This window comes from Balaenoptera physalus (assembly GCF_965194825.1).
Source record: "Balaenoptera physalus genome assembly, chromosome: 7".
NCBI lineage: Eukaryota > Metazoa > Chordata > Mammalia > Artiodactyla > Balaenopteridae > Balaenoptera > Balaenoptera physalus.
In genome coordinates, this window is record NC_138886.1 from 81024366 (window position 1) to 81052147 (window position 27782).

Below are 27782 nucleotides of genomic sequence, written 5' to 3' on the forward strand. Positions count from 1 at the left end.
CGCCACAACTACTGAGCCTGCACTCTAGAGCCCGCGAGCCACAACTACTGAGCCCGTGTGCCACAACTACTGAAGCCCACACGCCTAGAGCCCGTGCTCCGCAACAAGAGAAGCCACTGCAGTGAGAAGCCCGCGCACCACAATGAAGAGTAGCCCCCACTCGCCGCAACTAGAGAAAAGCCCGTGCGCAGCAGCGAACACCCAACACAGCCAAAAATAAATAATAAATAAAATAAATAAATTTTAAAAAATAAAAAAATAAAAAATAAATAAATAAATATCTGCTGTGTTTTAAGTACCTTTAACTATTTTAGCATGTATCAGCTGCAGTTCAAAACAGTTTGACCCCCAACATCTGAAGCGATTTCTCTGTGGTCACAAAATAATTAGCCTATCGGGAAGCCAGGTCTCCTGGTCTCATAAATACAGCTCTTTACACCACATCATTCCATCTGATTTCCTCCCTGTGTTACCCAGCAAGGTTCTATACATTCTACAGCTTTCCAATGCTTCAGTCTTTGGATGTCTACTAATAAGGTCAGATTTTTATCAATGATCTGTAGTAGCCCAATACCCGTCACATGCAGTTGTTAAGATGCACAGTAGGGACTTCCCTGGTGGTGCAGTGGTTAAAAATCCACCTGCCAATGCAGGGGACACAGGTTCGAGCCCTGTTCCGGGAAGATCCCACATGCCGTGGAGCAACTAAGCCCACGAGCCACAACTACTGAGCCTGCACGCCACAACTACTGAAGCCCGTGCACCTAGAGCCTGTGTTCCGCAACAAGAGAAGCCACTGCAATGAGAAGCCCAGGCACCGCAACAAAGCGTAGCCCCCACTCACCGCAACTAGAGAAAGCCCGCACACAGCAACCAAGACCCAATGCAGCCAAATAAATAAATAAATAATAAATTTATTTTTAAAAAAAAGATTTATAGCAACCATCAAAACTCCCCCAGTGATTGGATTAGTAAGAGAGAGAACCATTGTTAAAACTTAAAGCTCTGAACTCCTGGACCAGTGCTCTTTTTTGTGTATCCGCTATGCTACCCAGATAAAAGGCAATATAATATGTAGAAGTATGTCTCAAACAATTCATAAATCTCATTCCAGCTAATAAGTTCTATGATTTTTAATAAATAATTTTTGTGGCTTTCCAAAAATATCACCATTAAGCCTAATGACAGCAACTATAAGTAAGAACAAAGAGTTTACATACTAAAGGGCTAAAGAGTTCACCAAGGGACTTTCACTCCAAGGAATTATTGGTAGACCTCTACCAAGGTAAAGGTTATTGCTTGGTTTCTAGAATCTTGAAGAGAAAAGAAGTCTTATCAGGAAAGAAGAATGTGAAATTAAAATAATGTTATATCAGTGAAGTTCTAACTGAAGACATCACCCTAAAATTTAATTTTATAACTTTTCCAATCTATGTTTGGGATCACCACGATATGTGAAAAGGCAAATCAGCTCTTCCGTAACATTGAACAAAATTTTCTGAGAACCTGCCATATACTAAATATACTTTCTATGCACAGGTATATTCAATGCCATTGTACTTTCACAAATGCTCATTGTTCACATGTAACACTAGTAATTCAGAAAGGTTCTACTGCCAAAACTCCTTCACTCTAGCCACCAATACAGGTATTTTGATTTTGAATCACAAGTCCAATTATTTACAACTAAGCAATAAGCATAGTTTAAAATAAGAATCTCTAGTGAAATTATCTTTTTAAGCACAGTAAGAATAGATTACAAAAATGACAGTATCCTTTGCCAGAAACATACCTGTTTAACTTTAGCTTCAAACTCTGAATCATTTTTATCAAAGATCACTTGAGCGAGACGCATCTGTTCAGCTGTTGCCTGGAAAAGCACATACAACTGTTCAAGATTGGAGCAGCAAAAATACAAGTTAGATGCCAAAATCTGGTATAAACAGATAAAAACTCTCAATCACTGTGGTAACAGAAATACTGATTAACTAAAAAAAAGGACTCTGAATTTAGACCTCTTAAATGTATATAATGTATTCCCATAAGGTAAATAAGCACCAAATTAAATAGCGTAAACTTCCCATTCCTTTGACCAAAGGACCTAAAGTCCTGTTAATCTTCATTAGCCTTGTGACTCATTTGAATTTTCTTTCTTGAATTTTCTTTCCCCTGGGCAGATGAAGTTACAGCATAACAGAAAGTGGAAGAACAGGAAGCAATGGAAACAACCGCCAGGATACAGGCGTAGACACAACCTTGCTGTCAAAAAGCAAAAAAGCTCTGCTATCAACTCAAAAAAGGTCAGTTCGGAAGGGAAAAGGCTGTATTTATCTAAATAAATATTATTTTTAAAGTTACATTTTTATTTTTAACCACAATTTTAAAATAGTTTTAATTTAACAGAATTTTAAAGGAAGCAACTTTCAAACGCTTAAATTAGTCAACTATGTAGAAAACTTTTCCAGTTGCTTTTTTCACTCAAAATCCTTCTTAAAAAAAAATCAAATTACCGAATTTCTGAGGTTTCCTTTTGTAGTATTTCTGGCAATTAAAAATTAGAAAGGTATTTTTTTTTATTAGTTAATTTATTTATATATGGCTGCGTTGGGTCTTTGTTGCTGTGCGTGGGCTTTTCTCTAGTTGCGGCGAGCGGGGACTACTCTTCGTTTCGGTGTGCGGGCTTCTCATCGCAGTGGCTTCTCTTGTTGCGGAGCACGGGCTCTAGGCGTGCGGGCTTCAGTAGTTGTGGCTCGCGGGCTCTAGAGCACATGCTCAGTAGTTGTGGCGCACGGGCTTAGTTGCTCCGTGGCATGTGGGATCCTCCCGGACCAGGGCTCGAACCTGTGTCCCCTGCATTGGCATGCAGATTCTTAACCACTGCACCACCAGGGAAGCCCAGAAAGATATTTTTTAAATAAGGAAACTTTTGGGAATTCCCTGGTGGTCCAGTGGTTAGGACTCCGTGTTTTCACTGCCGAGGGTGTGGGTTCAGTCCCCGGTCAGGGAACTAAGATCCCACAAGCCGTGTGGCACAGCCAAAAAAAAAATAAAAAGAAAAAGAAAAAAGAAATTTGAAAAAGGTAACTCTTGTGCAGTCAGTTAATAGCAACATACCAACCATTGCTATCTAAAATCTTTACTAACTCCCAACATAAATATTTTTAAAGTTAAATCATTTAAATTACTGAATGAGCTTGGGGGGGAGGGGAGACCCACTAAGTGCTAATAATAAACAACTTTTAAAAAATATATTTATTTATTTATGTATGTATGTATGTATGTACGGCTGCATTGGGTCTTCATTGCTGTGTGCGGGCTTTCTCTAGTTGCGCAGAGCAGGGGCTATTCTTCTTTGCAGTGCGCATGCTTCTCATTGCGGTGGCTTCTTTTGTGGCGGAGCACGGGCTCTAGGCGCGTGGGCTTCAGTAGTTGTGGCACGCAGGCTCAGTAGTTGTGGCTTACAGGCTCTAGAGCGCAGGCTCAGTAGTTGTGGTGCACGGGCTTAGTTGCTCCACGGCATGTGGGATCTTCCTGGCCCAGGGCTCAAACCCGTGTCCCCTGCATTGGCAGGCGGATTCTTAACCACTGCGCCACCAGGGAAGTCCCAATAAACAACTTTTCATCTTTGCTTTTAATATAGATTCATAATAATCTCGATGGGGGTGGAGGGGGAGAGGTTGTTAGTGTTTTTTACAATGTAAAAACGCTTCTCACAAGAGCTTTCCAGTCCATGTTGGTGGTTGATTATACAAGCCCCAGGTAGCTTTGGTCTGTTCCCTCCAATCTAATGGCCAATCCTTTCATCCCAACCTATGCCTGCTGTGACCTCAGTTGTAGTGCTACATTACACCCAGAAAGATGTTTGTACAGTGTCTACACACACGGCAAATTTTACCTCAATTCTAACCAGTATATATAAGGGCCTTCTTTACACACACCCTCAAGTGAGAAGTCCCAATGAGGCAGCCAAAAGGACCAAGGTATGAAATAAATGAATGAGGTAAAAAGGAAAACCAAAGGGGAAGGTGAGTTCTGGAAAACGGCACTTCCACATTATACATTTGAGCTTTAGGTAGTGGCAACCTTTTATGAATGAAAGTAAGCCACCGGGATAAAAAAAAGAATATATTATATATATATATATTCTTTTTTTTATCCCGGTGGCTTACTTTCATTAAGTAAGTTATATATATATAACTTTCATTAAGTAAGTTATATATATATAACTGAATCACTCTGCTGTAATTAACACAACATTGTATATCAACTCTACATCAATAAAAATAAAAGTAAAAAATAAAAAAATAATTTAAAAATAAAAAAATAATAAATTTAAAAAAAAAAAGAAAGTAAACCAACGTGGCCCTTGGTGCTAAAACCCTACATGATTAATTTTTGCCCGTTCTTCCTGATAGCAATCACTTCTACTCTGAATTTCAAATCTAGAAATTGTACCTCACGCATATTCATTGAGCCTGCTGCAACCCAAGCAATATGAATGTTCATCGTTTCTTACCATTAAATTTCCTTAAATTACAAAATTTTCACAAAGCCCAAAAAAAAATAACAGTGACCCATAAGGTATCTATCTAATACCAAAAACTATTTATTTGGTACTTACATATTTTTCTCTTATATCAAAAACAAAATACTAATCACACTACTTTGTAGGAACACATAATCAATTGTAAATACCTATATCATAATGTTTATTGGCTGCATAAAAATCTACTGGATAGGTCTTGCATTTTACTTACTCTATGAATTCTTCATTACTACTCAAACACTACAGGGAGCCATTATTACACTTAATACATCCAGGATAGCTTTCTTAAAATAAATACAAAGATGTGAAACTACTAGGTCAAAGAAGTATATAGAAAAATGTTAAAAGGAGTTTCATACCATCTGCTCAAAAATGCTCTTCACAAAGGCTGCAAAACTTTATACTCAATTAACAGTGTAAAAGAGCCTGCTTCCTCAAAATCCAGTCTAAAAAAATGCAAATTTAACCAATTAAAAATAAAAATGATCTCTATTTGGTTTGATTTTTACTTCTTAGATCATTAGAGTAATCTTTTAAAAATACACTTACTGGGACTTCCCTGGTGGCACAGTGGTTAAGAATCCGCCTGCCAATGCAGGGGACACGGGTTCAAGCCCTGGTCCGGGAAGATCCCACATGCCGTGGAGCAACTAAGCCCGTGTGCCCCAACTACTAAGCCTGCACTCTAGAGCCCGCAAGCCACAACTACTGAGCCCGCGTGCCACAGCTACTGAAGCCGGCATGCCTACAGCCCGTGCTCCGCAACAAGAGAAGCCACTGCGATGAGAAGCCCACGCACCACAACAAAGAGTAGCCCCCACTCGCCCCAACTAGAGAAAGCCCACACGCAGCAACGAAGACCCAACACAGCCAAAAAAGTTAAATTAAAAAAATATGTATATATATAATTATACCATCCCCTGGTTCTGAAGAAACTAGTATTCTCAGTGTAGAAGTGATCAAAATGTAATATAAAAGAAGTGAAAATCCTGTAGTCCTGAATTTGAACTATCAGCATTACTAACTCATGAGGCATTTTACTTTTAACTCTGTCCACTGGAGAGACCTATAAACAATGACAAACCCAGTAACAATAAACATCAGTTACCAGATTGAGGTCTCTAAAGTGCCATTTCCTACTAAAAGATGCCAGGATTCCTTAGAGCAATGTCTGATCTAGGTACACAGCAGGAATTATACAAGATAAGTCTGGAATAACTCATCATACCAGTTTATGAAGAAACCATCAAAGATTACTAGAAAGTCAAAAAGCCCTCAGGAGCCAATTTGAAGAGACCTGGCCAAAAAAAGGATAATTTCAACTTCAAAAAGGGTAATAACTACAAATAACTGAAACCCTTCAAACGTTTAAATTCATAGGTTCATAATAATATTTTTAATACTAATTATTCACCTTTGGGAGATGATAGGTAAACAAATAATTACTTTAAAAACCTATAAATAAAAAAAAAAACAAAAAACCTACAAATATACTCTTCAAATGTGCAATGGTCATGAAAAACAAGGAAAGACTGAAAATCTGTTGTAGATCAGAAGAGACTAAGGAGACATGAAAACAAATCCTGGAACAGAAAAGAGAACTTGGGACTTCCCTGGTGGTCCAGTGGTTATGAATCTGCCTTCCAATGCAGAGGACGCAGGTTGGATCTCTGGGCAGGGAACTAAGATCCCACATGCCGCCGTAGGGCAACTAAGCCCGTGCGCTGCAACAAAAAGATCCCACGTGCCACAAGGAAGATCCCGCGTGCCACAACTAAGACCTGACTCAGCCAAATAAATAAATATTTAAAATAAGAAAGAAAAGAGACCTTAGTGGAAAAACTAGGGAAACCCAAATAAAGACCGTATTAATTTAATAATATTGTGCCAATGTTATTATCTTACTCTTGACAAATAATTATATAAGACAGAAGTTAACAAACTATAGCCTAAGATCTGATTTTTGTATGGTGTGCCAGCTAAGAAAGGTTTTAACATTTTTAAAATGTTGTAGGGACTTCCCTGGTGGTCCAGTGATAAAGAATCTGCCTTCCAATGCAGGGACGTGGGTTCGATCCCTGGTCGGGGAACTAAGATCACACATGCCATAGGGCAACTAAGCCCACGCACCACAACTACTGAGCTCAGGCGCCTCAACTAGAGAGACTGCGTGCTGCAAACTACAGAGCCCATGCACTCTGGAGCCTACGCACCTCAACTAGAGAAAACCCGCAAGCCACAACTAGAGAGAAGCCTGCACGCCACATTGAAGAACCCGCGTGCTGCAACAAAAGATCCCTCATGCCCCGTGTGCCACAACTAAGACTGAACACAGCCAAACATAATTAAAAAAAAAAATGTTGTAATACAACAAAAACAAAGAAGGAACATGCAACAGAGATTGTGTGTGGCCTGCAGAGCATAAAATACTTGCTATCTGACCCTTTTTGGGAAAAGTTTGCCAACATTTGATATAAAATGTTAGCATTAAGGGAAGATGGGTAAATGTTGTAGAGACCTCTGTATCATTTTCCAACTTTTTGGCAAAATCTTCCAAAACACTGATTCCAAAACAGTTTTTTAAAGAAAGAAATAATAGAAACTACAGTAGAAATAAACGAAATAAAGAAGAGAAAAATCAACAAAATTGACAAACCTTTTAGCTAGAACAACCAAGAAAAGAGAGAGAAGCCTCAAGTTATTAAAATTAGGAATGAAATAGGGGACATCACTACAAACTTTAGAGGAATAAAAAGGATTATAAGAAAATAACCATGAACAAGTGTATGCCATCAAGCTGGATAACCTAGACAAAAACCAACAATTTTGTCTAAAAAGGCAAATTCCTAAAAAGACACAAACTACTGAAATTGACTCAAGAAGAACTGAAAATCTGTAACAAGTGATTGAATTCGTCATCAAAGAAGTTCCCAGAGGGCTTCCCTGGTGGCGCAGTGGTTGAGAGTCTGCCTGCCAATGCAGAGGACACGGGTTCGAGCCCTGGTCTGGGAGGATCCCACATGCCACGGAGCAACTAGGCCCGTGAGCCACAATTGCTGAGCCTGCGCGTCTGGAGCCTGTGTGCCGCAATAAGAGAGGCCGCGATAGTGAGAGACCCGCGCACCGCAATGAAGAGTGGCCCCCACTTGCTGCAACTGGAGAAGGCCCTCGCGCAGAAACGAAGACCCAGCACAGCCATAAATAAATAAATAAATAATTAAAAAAAAAAAAAAAAAAAAAGAAGTTCCCAGAAAGAAAAACCCAGGACCAGATGGCTTCACTGGTAAATTCTATCAAACAAGGAAAGAACATCAATCACCAATTTTTCACAAACTTTTCCAAAAAAATAGAGAAGGGAACATTTTCTAACTCATTCTATGTGGTCAGTATTACCCTGATACCAAAAGCAAAGACATCACAAGAAAAGACAACTATAGAAAAATATCCCCCCACAAAATCCTAGCAAACCTTACCATACCAGCAACTTACCAATATGTACCATGACCAAGTTAAGTTTATCCTAAGAACGCAAGGTTGTTTAACATCTTAATGTAATACACCATATTAATAGAATAACAGACAAAACCCACATGATTATTTCAGTAGACACAGAAAAAGAATTTGATAAGATCCAATACCCTTTTAGGATAAATAAACAAAAAAAACCCCAACAAATTAGAAATAGAAGGGAATTTCCTCAACCTAATAAAGTCAACTTAAAAAACCTACAATTTAACATTCTACTTAATGGTGAAAGACAACTGAAAGCTTTCCTCCTAAGATCAAGAACAAAATAAGGATGTCTGTTCCAGCCATTTGTACTGAAGAGTCTAATCAATGCAATTAGACAGGGAAAGTCCTTAGGCAATTAAGCAAGGAAAGTAGAATATATGCATGAACTAAATTCTTACAGATCTAAAATATTAGTACACACAGACACACACTCTGTCTCTCAGAAAAATGCCGAAACTTGAGAAAAACATATTAAAAGTATTATACAGGATAGGGCCAACAGCAATTCGGTAAATAACCATCATGAAATTATTCATCCATGAAGCATTATCTTTCTATAAAATCAAAAAGTTCCTATTATAAAAATTATTAAATCATAAAGTAGAGCTTCTGTTTTATCGCTAGAAAGATCTTAAGAGGTAGTAATACAGTTCAACTCCATACTGTGCCCCTAAGTAATTTACTCACGCTTTATGCTGGGTGTTACTGGCACAAACCTTCTAACTACCAGAGGTGTGTAGTATCCAGTATATCAATCATGCTGCCTCCCAACAAGGGAAGAAGCTATCTGAACAGTCTAAGAATGCAGTCATGACAGCCTAGGCTAGTGTGGCCACAAGAAGGAAGGGATGTAAAAGGAGATGTTTCTTCTGTCACTTTACATTTGAAGACTGAGAAAAGTGACTACAACATGTACAAGAACTGGGAGAACCCAGTCTGCATTAATCACAGGAAGCCTTCAAGAATCAAATGAAAAGAGGCACAGAGAAAGATGGAAATGAGAGTTCGGGGCAAGGTGGAAAGCAGTCAACGGTACATTAAGAAAATCACCAGAACTCTAAAGCAGGTGTCTGTACCAAGAAAATAAAATAAGGGACTTCCCCAGTGGTCCAGTGGGTAAGACTGCTCTCCCCATGTAGGGGGCCTGAGTTCAATCCCTGGTTGGGGAACTAGATCCCACATGCTGCAACTAAGAGTTCACATGCCGCAACTAAAGAGCCAGCATGCCATAACTAAAGATCACGCATGCTACAACTCAGACCAAGCACAGCCAAAATTTATAAACAAATAATTAATAAATAAATGAATATAAAATAAAAATTATGTTTTTGAAAAATAAAATGAGCAGAACTTTCTGGGATGAGGGTGATGTTCTGTATCTTGATAGGAGACTGGGTTACGCAAGTATACGCATACTACAAAAAATGATCTGATACACTTAAAATGCCTGTATGTAAACTTCACGTAAAAAAAAAAAAGAGAAACCTAGATAAATATTAAACTCTAGTTAATGATATATAAGCTAAAGTGTTCAAGGGTAAAGTATATTGATGTCTTTACTTTGAAATGCATCAAAAAAAAAAACAAGATAGCATGATGGATAGCTAGTCAGATGTGATAAAACAAATAGAGCAAAAAAGGTAATTGTGAGTGTATGGGTGTTTGCTGTACAACTCTTTCAGCTTCTCGTTATATTTGAACATTTTCATAATAAAATGTTAGGGGGGAAAAATTTCAGCAGATCAGAAAAAGAGGTCTGGAGGAAGGTCAGAAAGAAAGGGCAAGGGACTTCCCTGGTGGCGCAGTGCTTAAGAATTCGCCTGCCAATGAAGAGGACACAGGTTCGATCCCTGGTCCAGGTAGATCCCACATGCTGTGGAGCAGCTAAGCCCATGCACCACAACTACTGAGCCTGCGCTCTAGAGCCCGTGAGCCACAACTACTGAGCCCATGTGCCACAACTACTGAAGCCCACGCACGTAGAGCCCATGCTCCGCAACAAGAGAAGCCACCGCAATGAGAAGCCCGCGCACCGCAACGAAGAGTAGACCCCGCTCGCTGCAACTAGAGAAAGACTGCGTGCAGCAAGGAAGACCCAATGAAGAAGGAAGGAAGGAAGGAAGGGAGGGAGGGAGAAGCAAAGGAAAAGAAGGGGAAAACACAGATGTTAAACAGGAGCTAAAATAAAAAATATAAACGAAGACAGAGAAAGACAAGTATTATATGATATCACTTATATATGGAATCTAAAAAATAATACCGACTTCCCTGGTGGTCCAGTTGTTAAGACTCCACACTTCCACTGCAGGAGGTGTGGGTTCAATCCCTGATCGGGGAAGTTCTGCATGCCACGCAGTGCAGCAATCAATCAATAAATCAGTCAATCAACCAGTAAAATAAAAAATAATAGCAATGAATCGATATACAAAACAGAAACGGACTCACAGACATAGAAAACAAACTTATAGTTACCAAAGGGGAAAGAAAGCAGAGGAGGGATAAATTAGAGGAGTACGGGATTAACAGATACAAACTACTCTACAGAAAATAGTTAAGCAACAAGGATTTACTGCATAGCACAGAGAACTGTATTTGATATAATAACCTATAATGGACAATAATCTGAAAAAAAAAATATATATATATATAAAACTGAATCACTCTGCTGTACACCTGAAACTAACAATGTGTAAATCAACTATGCTTCAATTAAAAATATATATACACACACACACACACACACACACACACACACACATATATATATATATAATAAATGGGAAAAAATCCAAGAAATTGAACTGCAAACCAGTTGTAGAAACTCAATCACTCGCTGTATGATGTTTATTAGCAGAATGTGCCTGGTTCAAGACATTTCACACAGAAAATATGGCATATAGAAATTTCACAGAGTATAAGATACACCAAAGCCAGGGACTCTGGCTGTAATATCTTTCTGAAAAGGGATGTAGGATCAATTAAAAGTAATAGGGCAAAGGGGAAGATAACTACAATAAGAGCTCTAAAAGCAGCAATATTTAAACTTAAAAACTGCCAGAGAATTGCCTGTGCTTCCTAAATGTATACAAGTTACAGAAACAAAGAAAGCTCCCAATTCTATTAAAATATCTTATAAAATATTAATAAGAAAAACACTCAAGTTGACAGACTTCCAGTAAAGATTATAAGCAGAATAGTTATTACCAACAGCATTTTGCTGTAGACAACAGTCTAGGGCTTCTACATATTTATTTTCATTTTATTTTATTTTTTTAACATCTTTATTGGAGTATAATTGCTTTACAATGGTGTGTTAGTTTCTGCTATATAACAAAGTGAATTGGCTATACATATACATATATCCCCATATCTCCTCCCTCTTGCGTCTCCCTCCCACCCTCCCTACCCGACCCCTCTAGGCGGTCACAAAGCACCGAGCTGATCTCCCTGTGCTAGCTGCTTCTGTTGCGCCCACACATTTCTGTGAAGTCACTGCTCATTACCATGTGTAAGGTAAATACCAATTACTAATTTATTCAGACTTAGCTTTTTCAGCTTAAATACTGATTCTTTGCATTTCTCTTCAGTGATATCTGTTTTATTCCTAAGAGATTACAGACCATCTAGACATAACTTCTGAAAGCACGGTTGATGCACCTGACAGTGGTTTAACAAGTACAGTATTGCAATACTAGCATAGCATAGTGATATAAAACGTTTTAAATCGGAACTTTAAATATTTTTTTTCCTTTGCTGACTGACCTAGTCCAGAGAAAATTACTTTAAATATTCGATAACCAAAGCACCAAACAAATTAGAGTATGATAGGCAAGCTGTCAGGCTGAGCTCTAGAATGTGTCAAGAGATCTGTACAGCTTGTGAAATCAGAGGAAAAAGCAGAATCAAGGGGTAAGTTAACACGGTTATACACCCTCCCCTACAACAAACATTAGTGCCATCCACCATACAACTGTCAAGTGGAAAAAAACTCTTGCCAAAAAAAACAGCATTACTAACTCTCTTTCTCTGGATCTCTCTTTCATTCACTTGGCTCATAAGGAGCTAAAGCTACTTTCACAATGAAGAATGTGTTCATAGCTTTTCTAGTGGAGCCAAATGTTTTGTGCTGGAGCTGTCACCCAGTAAATTTGGAAAATATAATGAAGTAGGATTTTTTGTTTTTAATCATCCTTATGCCCACCATCCAAAGATAAGCATTATTAATATAGCCTACTAGTCTTTTTTCTTAAATGTTTTGTTGTGCTATAATATTGGGTCCTTTCAATAACCAGGCCTTTTCCATCAAAATTTCAAATATTATAATCACTTCATAACTTATGTGCAATATACAATAAAAGCTACCATTTCCTGAACACAACTTATGCAATTTCTAACTCCTTCCAACCATCCTGCAAAGTAAATATTGTGAGAATAATAACAGGAAACCTCGCTAAAATGGAATCAGGAGGCCAGAAGGGGAAGCTCTCATGCAGTACCACTAGAGGTCAATTACAGGAAAAACTATCATTGCAGGCCCCAATGGGAAAAGATGTACACTGCATCCCTACAAGAAATCAACTACTCTAGCAACTCAGCTAATGAGAAACCCTTATTACCCTGAACCTCACTTTTCTCTAATGGACTTGCTCCAAACAACCCCTCCCAACTTCCTCTTCCACTATAAAATAAGGTTCCTCTGTTTCTGGGACCCGCCTATGGTTGTTTTTGTTTTGTTTTTCTTTTCTTTATTTTTTTGGCTGTGTCGGGTCTCACTTCTGGCATGCAGGATCTTTGTTGAGGCACGCGGGATCTTTCACTGCGGCGCATGGGCTCTTCATTGCGGTGCGCGGGTTTCTCTCTAGTTATGGCATGCGGGTTTTCTCTTCTCTGGTTGTGGCACGGGCTCCAGAGTACGTGGGCTCTGTAGTTTGCGGCACACGGGCTCAGTAGTTGTGGCGCGCGGGCTTAGTTGCCCCGCAGCATGTGGGATCTTAGTTCCCCGACCAGGGATCGAACCCGCATCCCCTGCACAGGAAGGCAGATTTTCTACCACTGGACCACTAGGGAAGTCCCTTGCCTATGGTTTTTGCCGTGGCTTGCTTGTTCTGAATTGCAATTCTCTGCTATTCCCAAATAAGCCCATTTTTGCTCATAAAATAACTTTTATTTTTAAGTTCAATATTACCATACTTCGTATTACATTTTTAAAAACCGGAGTTTTTTATCTCCCCACATGATACTAGATAATCAAATGACAAAACTGGTTATGAGTTTATAAGGCAAACCTATGTCCTATATGTCATAATATGATGCATTAAGAACAGATCATAAGGACTTCCCTGGTGGCGCAGTGGTTAAGAATCTGCCTGCCAATGCAGGGGACATGGGTTCGAGCCTTGGTCTGGGAAGATCCCACATGCCGCGGAGCAACTAAGCCCGTGCACCAAAACTACTGAGCCCGCACACCCTACAGCCCGTGCTCCACAACAAAGGAAGCCACCACAGTGAGAAGCCCGCGCACCACAACGAAGAGTAGCCCCCGCTCGCTGCAACTAGAGAAAAGTTCGCGCACAGCAACGAAGACCAACGCAGCCAAAATTAAATTAATTTATTTTAAAAAAACATCATCATTTCTGTGGTATTTCTACCAAAAATGCATAACCCCCCTCTCATCATGAGGAAATAGCACACAAACTGAAATTGGGAGACATTCTACAAAATAAATGGCCTATATTCTTCAAATACATCAATGTCATGAAACAGAGACCACATTAAGAGAGACCAAAAAAGGGACTTACCTGGTGGCGCAGTGCCTAAGAATCCACCTGCCAATGCAGGGGACACAGCTTCGAGCCCTGGTCCAAGAAGATCCCACATGCAGCGGAGCAACTAAGCCCACGAGCCACAACTACTGAGCCTGAGATCTAGAGCCCGTGAGCCACAACTACTGAGCCCATGTGCCACAACTACTGAAGCCCGTGCGCCTAGAGCCCGTGCTCCACAACAAGAGAAGCCACCGCAATGAGAAGCCCGCACACCGTAACAAAGCACAGCCCCCGCTTGCTGCAACTATAGAAAGCCCACGAAGTGTAGCCCCTGCTCCCTGCAACTAGAGTAAGCTCGCGCACAGTAACGAAGACCCAACACAGCCAAATAAATAAAATAAATATATAAATAAATTTATTTTTAAAAAAGAGACTAAAAAGAATTGATACCTGAATACAATGTATGATCAAGGACTTAATTAGCTAAAAAGGACACTATTGGGACAATCGGGAAAACATGAATACAATGTACAGGTTACACTAGATGAGTTGATTTCCTGATTTTTGATAACTGTACTGTGATTACGTAAAATAAGATCCTCGTTTTTTAAAATATACACACTAAAGTATTTAGGGGTAAAGATGCACCATATCTGCAACTTATTCTCCAAAGGTTCAGGGGAAAAGCTGTGTGTAGTTTCTCCTTTGTAGAAGGAGAGAGGAAAGGATAAATTAGTAAACATGGTAAAAATGTAAAATCTGGGGGGATCTGGAAGAAGGATATTCGGAAATTATGTATACTACTCTTGAAACTTTTCTCTAACTCTCCAAGTATTTTTTTTTAAAAAAACTGAGGTTCAAAGAGACTTAAGTAATACATCTAATTGGTAAAGTGGTAAACTTAGGTCCCAAACCCAGGTTTACTCAGATTCAAAAGAGCTCATCCGTTTTTCTCTTACATCCTGCCAACTCCATAGGGTATCTCAGTACACCTCCACCATTACACATTTAGAATTGGGCAATAAGCATCTTGTGGAATGAAGCACACACACCCCACCCCCAATTTCAGGTTGCTTCCTTAGGAAGTACTTCCCGGAATGGGGTTAATGGATAAATGAACATGGACAATTTTACTAATACTCCTTTGAGAAATTCTCACAAAACTTTTTTTTTTTTTACAAGGAAAATCAGAAATCTAAGGGTCTAGGAATCCTTCTCAAAGCTCAGTGGGCAGCTTTTTTCTTCTAATTATATAAAATGAGCCATCCCCAAAGGGCCAATGGAAAAACTATTAGGGACAACACTTGGCAGGAAGGGAGTCCTCCTTCCTCCATTCCGGAGACTTTGATTCTCTGGAAATCATTCTAAGGATTTTATTTGGGTGGAAGATAGAGACAGTTTACATTCTCAACAATTCACTTTTAATATTTAATCTTTACTGATTTGATAAATAAAAAATAAAATGTTTTAATTTATATTTGATTGTAGCAAGATTGTACCTATGATTACTCATAACTTGTATTTAGGCTATTCATGAAACAAACATTTTTCTTAAGCATTCATCTATACAGGGAAGGCCTACTACATACAAAAAGTCCAAATTTTTCCCACAATAGCCAGTCTTTCTTGGTCAGTTGTGAATAAATACCTATCAGGGTAAGTGTATTTAGGAGCAAACACTAAATAAAAGATGTTTGTTTGTTGATAGCAGCAAAATACAAGGCTAACCTTATACTGGAAGATATGATGCAACCACTGAGTTGAGTCCATCTCCTATGTCCCTTAACATCAACAGGGAACTTGTTAAAAAAAGTATCTGTAATTAGCTATCAAAGTACAGTCAAATCATCAATCTGAAATTATGATGGACTGCATAAGGTTTATTTACTTACTTCCATACTGTCTCTGAAAAAATGTTTGCCAATCTAGTCAACAACATGTATAAAATGCTCAATTTTGTACCATGTACTGTGCTTAGCTAGCATTTTACTTGGATTATCTCACTTCATTTAAAATAATAACACAAACAAATTGAAAAGGAGGGACTATTTAACACTGAATATTTTATACAAATGGATCTTGTTCATTAAAAGCCTTTCTAAGGGACTTCCCTGGTGGCGCAGTGGTTAAGAACCCGCCTGCCAATGCAGGGGACACGGGTTTGAGCCCTGGTCCGGGAAGATCCCACATGCTGCGGAGCAACTAAGCCCGTGCACCACAACTACTGAAGCCCGTGTGCCTAGAGCCTGTGCTCCGCAACAAGAGAAGCCCCCACAGTGAGAAGCCCGCGCACCAAAGAAGAGTAGCCCCCGCTCGCCACAGCTAGAGAAAGCCTGCGCGCAGCAACAAAGATCCAACACAGCCAAAAATTAATTAATTAATTAATTAAAAAAAAAAAAAAGCCTTTCTAAGATTAAAGCACTCTTCCTAGGTAACGATGCATGAAAGAAAAGGTTTTTTTTGTTTGTTTGTTTTTTTGGCCGAACCATGCAACATGTGGGATCTTAGTTCCCAGAACAAGTATCGAACCCGCACCCCCTGCAGTGGAAGTGCAGAGTCTTAACCACTGGACCACCAAGGAAGTCCCAGAAAAGGCAGCTTTTTAAAACTGTATAATTCAGGGACTTCCCAGGTGGCACAGTGGTTAAGAATGAGCCTGCCAATGCAAGGGACACAGGTTCGAGCCCTGGTCAGGGAAGATCCCACATGCCGCGGAGCAACTAAGCCCATGTGCCACAACTACTAAGCCTGCGCTCTAGAGCCTGCTAGCCACAATTACTGAGCCCGCAAGCTGCAACTACTAAAGCCCGCGTGCCTAGAGCCCTTGCTCTGCAACAGGAGAAGCCACTGCAATGAGAAGCCCAAGCACCGCAACAAAGAGTAGCCCCCGCTCGCCACAACTAGAGAAAGCCCGTGCGCAGCAACGAAGACCAAACGCAGCCAAAAATAAATAAATAAAACTTTTTTTAAACTTGTATAATTCAGATATTTCTCCACTTTAGAGTATTACTTCTCCATATACTTGGGATTTTCACATTACATTCCAGGGACACACCTAGATTAATAATAAAGAAAAGAAGGGACTTCCCTGGTGGTCCAGTGGTTAAGACTCCATGCTCCCAATGCAGGGGGGCCTGGGTTCGACCTCTGGTCGGGAACTAGATCCCGCACGCCGCAACTAAGAGCCAGCTAGCCACAACTAAGACCAGGCGCAGCCAAATAAATAATTTTTTTTTAATAATAATAATAAAGAAAAGGAGATGGCCTAGGTGCTAACAGGTAGGAGGAAAAAGTTCAGGATTAAATAGTTAAGAAACAACGTCCCACGTTACCTGAATCAGTATCTACTCTTTCGTATTATATACTACCTATTTTTTAAAAACAAGTTTCAAAATCCCGGGTTTCCTGAAAAAGAAAACATTAAAGCAATGTGCCCCCTTAATTTCTGTAATTTTAAACAAAGCGAACAAGAGTTCCACAAAAACTTACCTGTACCACTTGTTTCTGTAGTTGTGTTGCCTGTGTCACTGAAATCTGTGGCTTTTCCCGAGCACCTCTGGACCGGTCGCTGCTCACCGAAGTCATCATATACAGTATATACAAAATAATGTATGCACAAAATAGAAAATCTGAAAGAAAGGAGACACAGTAAACAAAACTTCCAGATTACAGAAAACGACAAGGATAAAATTCAGGGATACGGAAGAAATGTGAGATAAAACATAAAGGTTCTCTAGAATGCAAATTCTAAAGAAACAAACCATTAGGATTTTAGATTTTCCTGGTAGCTCTTAAGCCAATTTTACTAAAGCAGTCTAAACGTCTATGGTTTATGATTATAGCAATTTTAAACAAAAATATCAAATATCACCAATTTTAACCAGCAATTATTTTACCACTATATAATCAGCCCTCTGCATCCACAGATTCAACCAACCACGCAAAATATTAGAAAAAAATTTTTTCAGAAAGTTTCAAAAACCAAAACTTTGAGTCTGCCACACTATCGCAACTATTTACATAGCATTTACCTTATATTAGGTATTATAAGTAATCTAGAGATGATTTCCCTTTTTAAAAATTAATTAATTAATTTATTTTTGGCTGCATTGGGTCTTCGTTGCTTTCCCTAGTTGTGGTGCACGGGCTTCTCATTGCGGTGGCTTCTCTTGTTGTGGAGCACGGGCTCTAGGTGCGCAGGCTTCAGTACTTGTGGCACACAGGCTCAGGAGTTGTGGCTCGTGGGCTCTAGAGTGCAGGCTCAGTAGTTGCAGCACACAGGCTTAGCTGCTCCGCAGCATGTGGGATCTTCCCGGATGAGGGACCGAACCTGTGTCCCCTGCATTGGCAGGAGGATTCTTAACTACTGCCACCAGGGAAGTCCTAGAGATGATTTAAAGCATACAGGAGGATGTGTATAGGTTATATTCAAGAAATATCATGCCATTCCTTTTTCTTTTTTTTTTTTTTTTTAGGCCACGCCATGTGGCATGTGGAATCTTAGTTCCCCAACCAGGGATAGAACCCGTGCCCCATGCAATGGAAGCACAGAGTCTTAACCACTGGACCACCAGGGATGTCCCTATTATGCCATTTCTATAAGGGACATGAGCATCCACAAATTTTGGTATCCGAGGGAGGTCCTAGTACCAATCCTGTGCAGATACCAAGGGACAAGTGTATGTAGTTACTACTACATCAGCGGTCCCCAACCTTTTTGGCACCAGGGACCGTTTTCCTGGAAGACAGTTTTTCCACGGACGGTGGATGGTGGGTGGGGTTGATGGGATGGTTTCGGGATGATTCAAGCTCATTACATTTACTGTGCACTTTATTTTTACTATTATTACACTGTAATATATAATGAAATAACTACACAACTCACCATAATGCAGAATCAGTGGGAGTCCTGAGCTTGTTTTCACTTGCCACTCACTGACAGGGTTTTGACATGAGTCTGCAAGCAACTGATTTATTATGGTCTCTGTGCAGTCAAACCTCTCTGCTAATGACAATCTGTATCTGCAGCCGCTCCCCAGTGCTAGCATCACCACCTCAGCTCCACCTCAGATCATCAGGCATTAGATTCTCATAAGGAGTGCACAACCTAGATCCCTTGCATGCACGGTGCACAGTAGGGTTTGCGCTCCTATGAGAATCTAATGCCGCCACTGATCTGATAGAAGGAGGAGCTCAGGTGGTAATGAAGGTGATGGGGAGCAGCTGTAAATACAGATGAAGCTTCACTCACTTGCTGCTCACCACTTGCTGTGCAGCCCAGTTCCTAACAGGCCACAGACCAGTACCAGTCCGTGGCCTGGGGGTTGGGGAACCCCGTACTACATGTAGTTTTATCTGCCTCTTCCCATTTGCAGTTAGTATTTGAACCCAAAGGTGACGTTATGTCCAGCCTGGATTTTACCAGCAATAATGTAATTGAAAATGTGATGTCTAGGGGACTTCCCTGGTGGTCCAGTGGTTAAGAATCCACCTTCCAATGCAGGGGACGCGGGTTCGATCTCTGGTCAGGGAACTAAGATCCCACAGGCTGCGGGGCAACTAAGCCTGCGCGCCGCTAAGAAAGATCCCATGTGCCTCAACTAAGACCCAATGCAGCCAAAAATAAATAAATAAATAAATTTTTTTTTTTTTTAAAGAATGTGATGTCTAGGAGCAAGCTATACCTTCAGGCAAAAACCACTTATAAACAATAAACCTTCCAAACAGACAAAAATGACCGTAATTTTCCTTTATTTACTCAACACTTACTGAAGAGCTACTAAGTGCCAAGCATATAACTAAATATAATATGCCATCAAAACACTATTATAACAACAAAATACACTTCACACTCAGTAGGATAGCTATTATGATAAAAAATTAAAAATAGAAAATACGTTTTGGAGAAGATGCAGAGAAATTGGAATCCTTGAATACCACTGGTAGGAATGTAAAATGGTGCAGCCACTACGGAAAACCAGTATGGTAGGTCCTCAAGAAAAAAAAATCAAAAGTGGAATTACCGTCGATTCAGTAATTCCACTTCTGGGTATACACCAAAAAAAAGTAAAAGCAGGGTCTCAAAGAGACAGTTGTACACCCATGTTCATAGCAGTATTAATCACAGTAGCTAAAAAGAAGAAGCAACCCAAGTTTCTAACTATAGATGAAAGGATAAGCATATATGGTGTATACACATACAATGGAATGTTATTTAGCCTTAAAAAGGGAGGAATTTCTGACACATGCAACAAACATGGATGAACCTTGAGGACATTATACTAAGTAAAATAAGCCAGGCACAAAAGGACAAATACCCTATGACTCTACTTATATGAGTTACTTGGAATAGTCAATTTCACAGGCAAAGTCGAGTAGTGGTTACCAGAGGCTGGGAGCATGCGGAAATGGGGAGTTACTGTTTACTGGATATGGAGTTTCCATTGAGGAAGAAACATAAAAACTTCTGAAGATGGATGGTCACAAAACCATGTGAATGTACTTAATGCCACAAAAAAGTACACTTTAAAAATGGTTAGGGACTTCCCTGGTGGCACAGTGGTTAAGAATCCGCCTGCCAATGCAGGGGACAAGGGTTCAAGCCCTGGTCCGGGAAGATCCCACATGCCGCGGAGCAACTAAGCCCGTGTGCCACAACTACTGAGCCTGCGCTCTAGAGCCCACGAGCTACAACTACTGAGACCACGCGCCCTAGAGCCTGTGCTCCGCAACAAGAGAAGCCACCGCAATGAGAAGCCCACCCACCACAATGAAGAGTAGCCCCCACTCGCTGCAACTAGAGGAAGCCTGCGTGCAGCAACAAAGACCCAATGCAGCCAAAAATAAAAATAAAAATGGTTAAAGGGATAATTTTTGTTATGTATATTTTACCCCAATTTAAAAAACTGCAGCAATGCCTTAAGAGTTTAATTTCCAACCTAGAATTCTATACTCAGCAAAAATTCCAATCAACGTGAACACAGAAACAAGTTGAGTTCACACATACAATACCTCATAAACTCAGGAAGTTCCTGGAATAAACAAAACCTCTAAAACAGCAAACCAAGAAGAGGCCGTTTGCAACTGACACCACAAATTACCTACCAAAATCCATTTACAACATATTTTTCCCTTGCAGTCCTCTTGGAAAGAGGGTGAAAAGCTAAATACTTTCTCAGCCTCCCTTGTAGCTTGGGATAGCCATAGGCCACTTTTCTCGAAAATAATCTGAATAGTCATAGTGCCTTCATTCACAGTCTCCCAAAACTGGAAATACACCAACTGTCCTTCAAAGAGTGAGTAAATATAGCATAACCATACAGTTGAATATTACTCATGAATGAAAAGGAATCAACTATTGAACAACACGAATGAATCTCAAATGCATTATGCTAAATGAAAGAAGCCAGACTTAAAAGGCTGCATACTGTATGATACATTTTTATGACATTCTGGAAAAGACAAAACTAGAGAAAGAAAGCAGATCAGAAATTGCCAAGAACTGGGGGATGACAAGGGGGTCTAACACAGGAGACAGGAGGCTCCACCAAATGACAGTCAAAAAATATCAAGATGACATCTTGACTGCTGACAGCTGACAGGAGGCCTATAGAGCAACCAAATCTAATCAGAGCAGGAAAATAGAGGGATACCAAATAGACGCCTCCAAGAAAATGTTCTTGACCATCTAAAGAAGTTAATTTGCACTTATGAAAAAGTATAGGGACTTCCCTGGTGGCGCAGTGGTTAAGAATCCGCCTGCCAATGCAGGGGACACGGGTTCGAGCCCTAGTCCGGGAAGATCCCACATGCTGCGGAGCAACTAAGCCCGTGCGCGACAACTACTGAGCCTGTGCTCTAGAACCTGTGAACCACAACTACTGAAGCCCATGTGCCTAGGGCCCATGCTCCACAACGAAGAGGAGCCCCCGCCTGCCGCAACTAGAAAAAGCCCACGCTCAGCAATGAAGACACAACGCAAACAAAAATTAAATAAATAAATTTATTTTAAAAAAAAAAGAAGAAAAAGTATAGAGTTTAATCAGTGGTGGGTACATAGAAACCTAAGCAACTGTGGGAAAAAAAACCAAAACAATTATTGTTCCCCATAAAAGGCAACACAGCTCAACTGTAATGTTTATATGATTACAGCAACTTTTTATTTAAATTTACTATGTGCTGAGCACCAAGCTAAATGTTTTACATAAATTTCTCCCTGTAATCCTCAACAGTCTATAGAATTTGGCATAATCCCGATTTTAAGGATCGGAAATAAAACTTGAAAAGGTTCTACACAGACCAATGAGATGCAATATAGTTAAGTCCCAATCGCTTATTTCCTAGGGTATATAGCCTACAAACCAAACCAGGTACTAAATTACAAAATAACTGTTGCCTTCATAATCCTAAACTAGCAAAACAGTAGCAAGAGGCCAGGACGGAGGAGACAAAACTCTTAATTATGAAAACAAGCCACACAACATCCAGCTGTAGACACTGCAGTCTCCAAAACACAAGACCTATGGCTAGAGACACCATAATTTGTAGCCGATCTTTAGCACGCCTTACCATCTCCCTAACTTTTCCTGACAGTCATATATACTCAGAAAAATAGCAATGTTGAACAACATGAACATTTAAAATAACATCAAAGTAAACCCTTTTATATTTTCAAGAATTTTAAATCACTGCTTGAATTGAAGGTCCATTGGAACTCCACAACTAGGAGGTCACTGGTGATCACTGCCAATAGAGCTTTGAAACAGTGGTATGGAAAAAGCCAAGGTGAGTGAGGGAGAGTGGCAGTAAACTAACCATACTTGCAAGAGGTGGTAGCTAGAAAGAGATACAGAGCATGAAAGCAGAATTTTGTCAGGATGAGGTACACTGAGCAATTCTAATACACTGTAAGCCCCATGAGGACAGTGATTATATCTGTCCTGTGGCTTTTGCTCTTCCAGGGCCTAACACAGGGTGTGCGCTTAATTAGTTAATATATAGTTACTGAACAAAAGAGGCCTATTTATAAACTGAAGAGGAGATAATTGAGAGGCATTAAATTGAGACAGCAATAAAGAAAAATGATTCACTTGGACAGGAAGAGAGTGCCCTCTCCTCAGGCCAACAGAATGAAGGGCAGGTATGGCAGCAGCTAAATTTTTAGGAGATTAGGAGACACAGACAATGGAGTCGGTTGTATTTGTCTTTACTTCTTTAGTAAAAGAGACAAAACACCTGCAGAGAATGCATACTAGACGAGTGGGGGTGGAGGAATGTAAGAAAATGGCAAAGGTTTTAACTGCTACTAAGCTGAATATGAGAGGAAGCTAAAAGAAGTAAAAAGAACAGAAGAGTGACACGGAGGATCCCAACTGACAGCAGGAATCTTGACCTTCCAGTGGCTCTAATCCACTATTACCAAGAAATCAACTAGACTGTCAGAAATTCACGATCACAACTTAAATGAATAATCAAGGCAGAAGCGGGTTAGGATGAACAGATCCTTTGCTGAAATATCCCGCAAAATAAAAAGAACTTGAATTTCAAACTAGAAAGAGTCCGCTTACTCAAGTCACGGATGATGTCGCCAGGTGAAGAGCTGCTCATATCCACCTCTAACACTGGGGCCTTTCTCATAAGCTTTAAGCCTCAACACATATTTGCAAACATCCCATCCTAAAGAATGTTCTCTCTCCAGTTTATTACAACCCTGGATGCCAGATTTGCAACCTCATTAAAGGTAAAAATAACACTTTAATGTTTGTCATTAAACATGTGTTTCATTCTAATATAATATGGTGACTCAATCTTTTGGGCCATTAAGTACTTAAGACAATTTGAAGAAAACTATGGACCCTCCCCTCAGAAAAAGGCACATCCACAGAAATTTCTGCCTGAAATTTCAGGAGGATTATATCTCATCTCTTCCCCCGCCTTCCCCCAAAACCCATCCATGAACAACCCACTCCACCTCCTCAGTGTCCATGGATGCACGCCCAGGCCAAAAACCCTGCTCTAAGAATTTAGTAGAGCTCTAAACTGTACTTACAGCTTAAGGGTATCCCTGGATCAAGCAAAATTTAAAACTATAACTGCTAATTTGGCCATTAAACAACATCATATAATTCACACATTTTTAATGGGCTCTGTTGACCCTTAAAAACAAAAGGCACCTGCTTTGTTCCCAAAGGAACAATTAGGGGAAAACTCTGACCCTCAATAAACTTACACTTAGTATTTAATCAACATACTACCTATATGTCCTTTCTGAAGAAACTGATGTTATCAAGATCTGCTGAGATGGTACAAACCCAATCAACTAATTGTAATGTTAAAAGAGTCTGCTGTTTTAGGTGAATATAATTAGCAGGAAAAGGTATACATCCTCCCCTCTGAACCACACTTAAGAGCATGAATTGGAAATAGACTAACCATCTATGCCCTACAAATATCTGCTTGAATCAACTGGCCTAAATGTGGCACATAAAAAATTATGTACTTCAATGGAATATTACTCAGCTATGAAAAAAAAAATGAAATATTGCCATTTGTAACAACATGGATGCATCTTAGAGATTATCATACTGAGTGAAGTAAGCCAGACAAATATATGATATCACCTATATGCAGAATCTAAAAAATAATACAAATGAACTTACTTACAAAACAGAAACAGACACACAGACACAGAAAACAAACTTATGGTTACCAAAGGGGAAAGGTGGGGAGAAGGGATAAATTGGGAGTCTGGGACTGATGTATACACACTATTATCTTTAAAATATATAACCAAAAAGGACCTACTGAATAGCATAGGGAACTCTGCTCCATATTCTGTAACAACCTAAATGGGAAAAGAATTTGAAAAAGAATAGATATATGTATATGTATAACTGAATCACTTTGCTGTACACCTGAAACTAACAATATTGTTAATCGACTATACTCCAATATAAAATTTTTTTTAAATTTTAAATAAAAATAAAATTCTGAAGAAATGAAAAATTATTTAATAAAATCACCAACTTCACAGAATAAAATTTAAAAATTTATGATCATATAAGCATTTCAATAAAGACATTAGTAAAATTCAACATTCACTCAAAATAAAAATTCTTAGAAAACAAGAATACTTCTTTGACTTGATAAAAGGTTATCTATATAAACCTGCAGCAAAAACCGCACTGAATTAAAAGCATTCCTTTAAGATAACAAAAATAAACAACAAAATACAGGCATCACTGCCATGATCACTTCCACTTAAACACTGATTTGGAGGTCCTAGCCAGCTCACTGTGGCAATTAAAAGACACTCAAAAGATTAGAAAATAATATTTTAAAAGATCCCACTTCCCTAATAATTGTACAAACAAAAGTGTAAACACCTGAAACTAATACAACATTGTAAATCAACTATACTTCAACAAAAAAAGTGTAAAGAATCTTCAGCTATATTATTATAATTGGTTAAGTTTAGCAAAACTTCTAGATACAAAATAAAAATAAATGTACAAAAATTAATTATACCTATATACCAGCTAACAAAAAAAATTCTAAAGAAATTGTCTATGGCTGCTTTATGCACTACAGTGGCAGTACTGAATAGCTATAACACAGGCAAAGCAGAAAATATTTCCTATCTGGCCCTTGAAAAATGTGCTCCAACACCTGTTCACTCAATAAAAGTTATCATTCTTCCTCAACTAGATTCGACAAATTCCCAACTAAAGTCTAACAAGGGTTTGTCTCAAACCTGACAAGGTGATTCTAAAATTACACAGGGGAGCAAATAGTCAACAGCTAAGACGCTCCTTAAAACAAAAACAACAAGGCCCAAGACTGATCGCCCAGGTATCAAGGATTATAATGCCACAGTAATTACAACAGTACAAGACTGGTACAGGGAGAGACAACCCATGCAATGGATCAGAAGAGAAAGCCCAGAAATATGATTTCCAAAAAGATGACAATGCATGTGGTCAGGAAAGACCAACTTTCAAAGAGGTTGAAAGAACTGGTTGACTATACTTTAAAAAATGTTTTTTACTAGGCCATACATAAAAAAAGTTGCTGAACAGGTATTTTAAGAATATACAAAAATCAAAATTATTGATTTCAGAAGAAAATAAGGCTAATTTCTTCACCCTGTATAAAGGAATTTTTATCTCATAATAGTAATTATTTTCTTAAGAGAGTCAAAAGTTGCTAAAATGGCAAAGATTAATAACTTTTTTTTTTTTTTGGCCATACAAGCAGCATGCAGGATCTTAGTTCCCCAACCAGGGATTGAACCCGGGCCCCCTGCAGTGGAAGAGCAGAGTCCTAACCACTGGACCTCCAGGGAAGTCCCAAAGATTAATAACTTTAAAATGAAAAACTTCTGTTCATAAAAAAGCAGCTGGCCCTGTGAAAATACAAGCCATAAACTGGGCAATTTTTTATCAACATACATGTGACAAGAATTAGTATTTGGATTTTATCAATATTAAGAAATACTGGGGGGCTTCCCTGGTGGCGCAGTGGTTAAGAATCCGCCTGCCAATGCAGGGGACACGGGTTCGAGCCCTGGTCCGGGAAGATCCCACATGCCGCGGAGCAACTAAGCCCGTGCGCCACAACTACTGAGCCTGCGCTCTAGAGCCCGCAAGCCACAACTACTGAGCCCGTGTGCCGCAACTACTGAAGCCTGCGCGCCTAGAGCCCGTGCTCCACAACAAGAGAAGCCACCGCAATGAGAAGCCTGCGCCCCACAACAAAGAGTAGCCCCCACTCACTGCAACTAGAGAAAGCCCGCGTGCAGCAGCAAAGACCCAATGCAACCAAAAATGAAATAAATGAATAAATAAATAAATTTAAAAAAAAAAGAAATACTGGGGACTTCCCTGGCGGTCCAGTAGTTAAGACTTCGCCTTCCAATGCAGGGGATGTGGGTTCAATCCCTGGTCGGGAAGCTAAGCTCCCACGTGCCTCAGGGCCAAAAAACCAAAACATAAAACAGAAGGAATATTGTAACAAATTTAATAAAGACTTTAAAAATGGTCCACATCAAAGAAATCTTTTAAAAAAAAAATACTATGATGGATAAACAAGGTCCTATTGTATAGCACAGGGAACTATATTCAATATCCCGTAATAAACCATAATGGAAAAGAATATGAAAAATATATACGTAAAACTGAATCACTTTGCTGTACACCAGAAACTAACATTGTAAATCAACTATACTTCAATTAAAACAAAAAGAAAGAAAGAAATACGATGGGGAATTCCCTGGCAGTCCAGTGGTTAAGACTCTGTGCTTTCACTGCTGAGGGCCCGGGTTCAATACCCAGTCATCAGGGAACTAAGATCCCATAAGCCGCTCAGTGCAGCCAAAAAAATTAAAAAAAGAAAAAAAAAACAAAGAGAAATACTATGAAACACGAAGCAACAGAAAATTATCCAATAGGAAAACCAGCAAGAGTTTGTCAGAACTTCATAGTAGATAACCAAAATAGCCCTTAAGTTTCCATCAAAGTCCATTTAAAATATCCCAAAACAGCCTACAGATTTCTAGGATTATATTTCCTAATACTTTTTATATATTAACTTTCCTTTGAATTCTATAGTGCATATATGCAATTCATATTTTAGCTTATCAATTCTCTATTTCTTCTATATCTAACTTGTCTTCCTAACCTTAAATCATAAACGAGTTAAGACCAGAAATTCATTTTATTTTGTTTTGTTCCCTTCACTACTAAATAGGTGTCAATATAAGAGACATTTGAAAAATGTGTTGAAATGACATGTGATAGAAGCTGGTAACTTATAAAAATTAAGAATGACGTAAGAAAGACCAAATCATAACAGAGCCAATGATTCCAAAAAAGAACAATACATGAATTGAATTCTGTTTTCTAAAACAATCAGTTACGGACACCTCAAAGCAAGCACTCCCATGATGTGAAACAATGTTC

General features: G+C 39.3%; 1 protein-coding gene across 18 annotated transcripts in view; it reads right to left on the minus strand.

Annotated features, from left to right (window-relative positions):
• Positions 1-27782, minus strand: part of UBAP2 (ubiquitin associated protein 2) — a 120945-nt gene that overhangs the window by 69335 nt on the left and 23828 nt on the right. For 3 of the 18 annotated variants that reach the window (XM_082467521.1, XM_082467526.1, XM_082467524.1), the window contains exons 1-3: positions 24628-24659; positions 17314-17453; positions 1793-1888 (exon numbers count right to left, since the gene is read on the minus strand). In XM_082467521.1, coding sequence (XP_082323647.1) covers positions 1793-1888; positions 17314-17453; positions 24628-24637 — 246 coding nt within the window. In that variant the 5' untranslated portion in view covers positions 24638-24659. Of the gene's footprint in view, positions 1-1792; positions 1889-2510; positions 2986-17313; positions 17454-24627; positions 24668-27782 lie in introns of those variants that run through there. The other 15 variants (XM_082467522.1, XM_082467519.1, XM_082467516.1 and 12 more) reach the window with 11 other exon arrangements.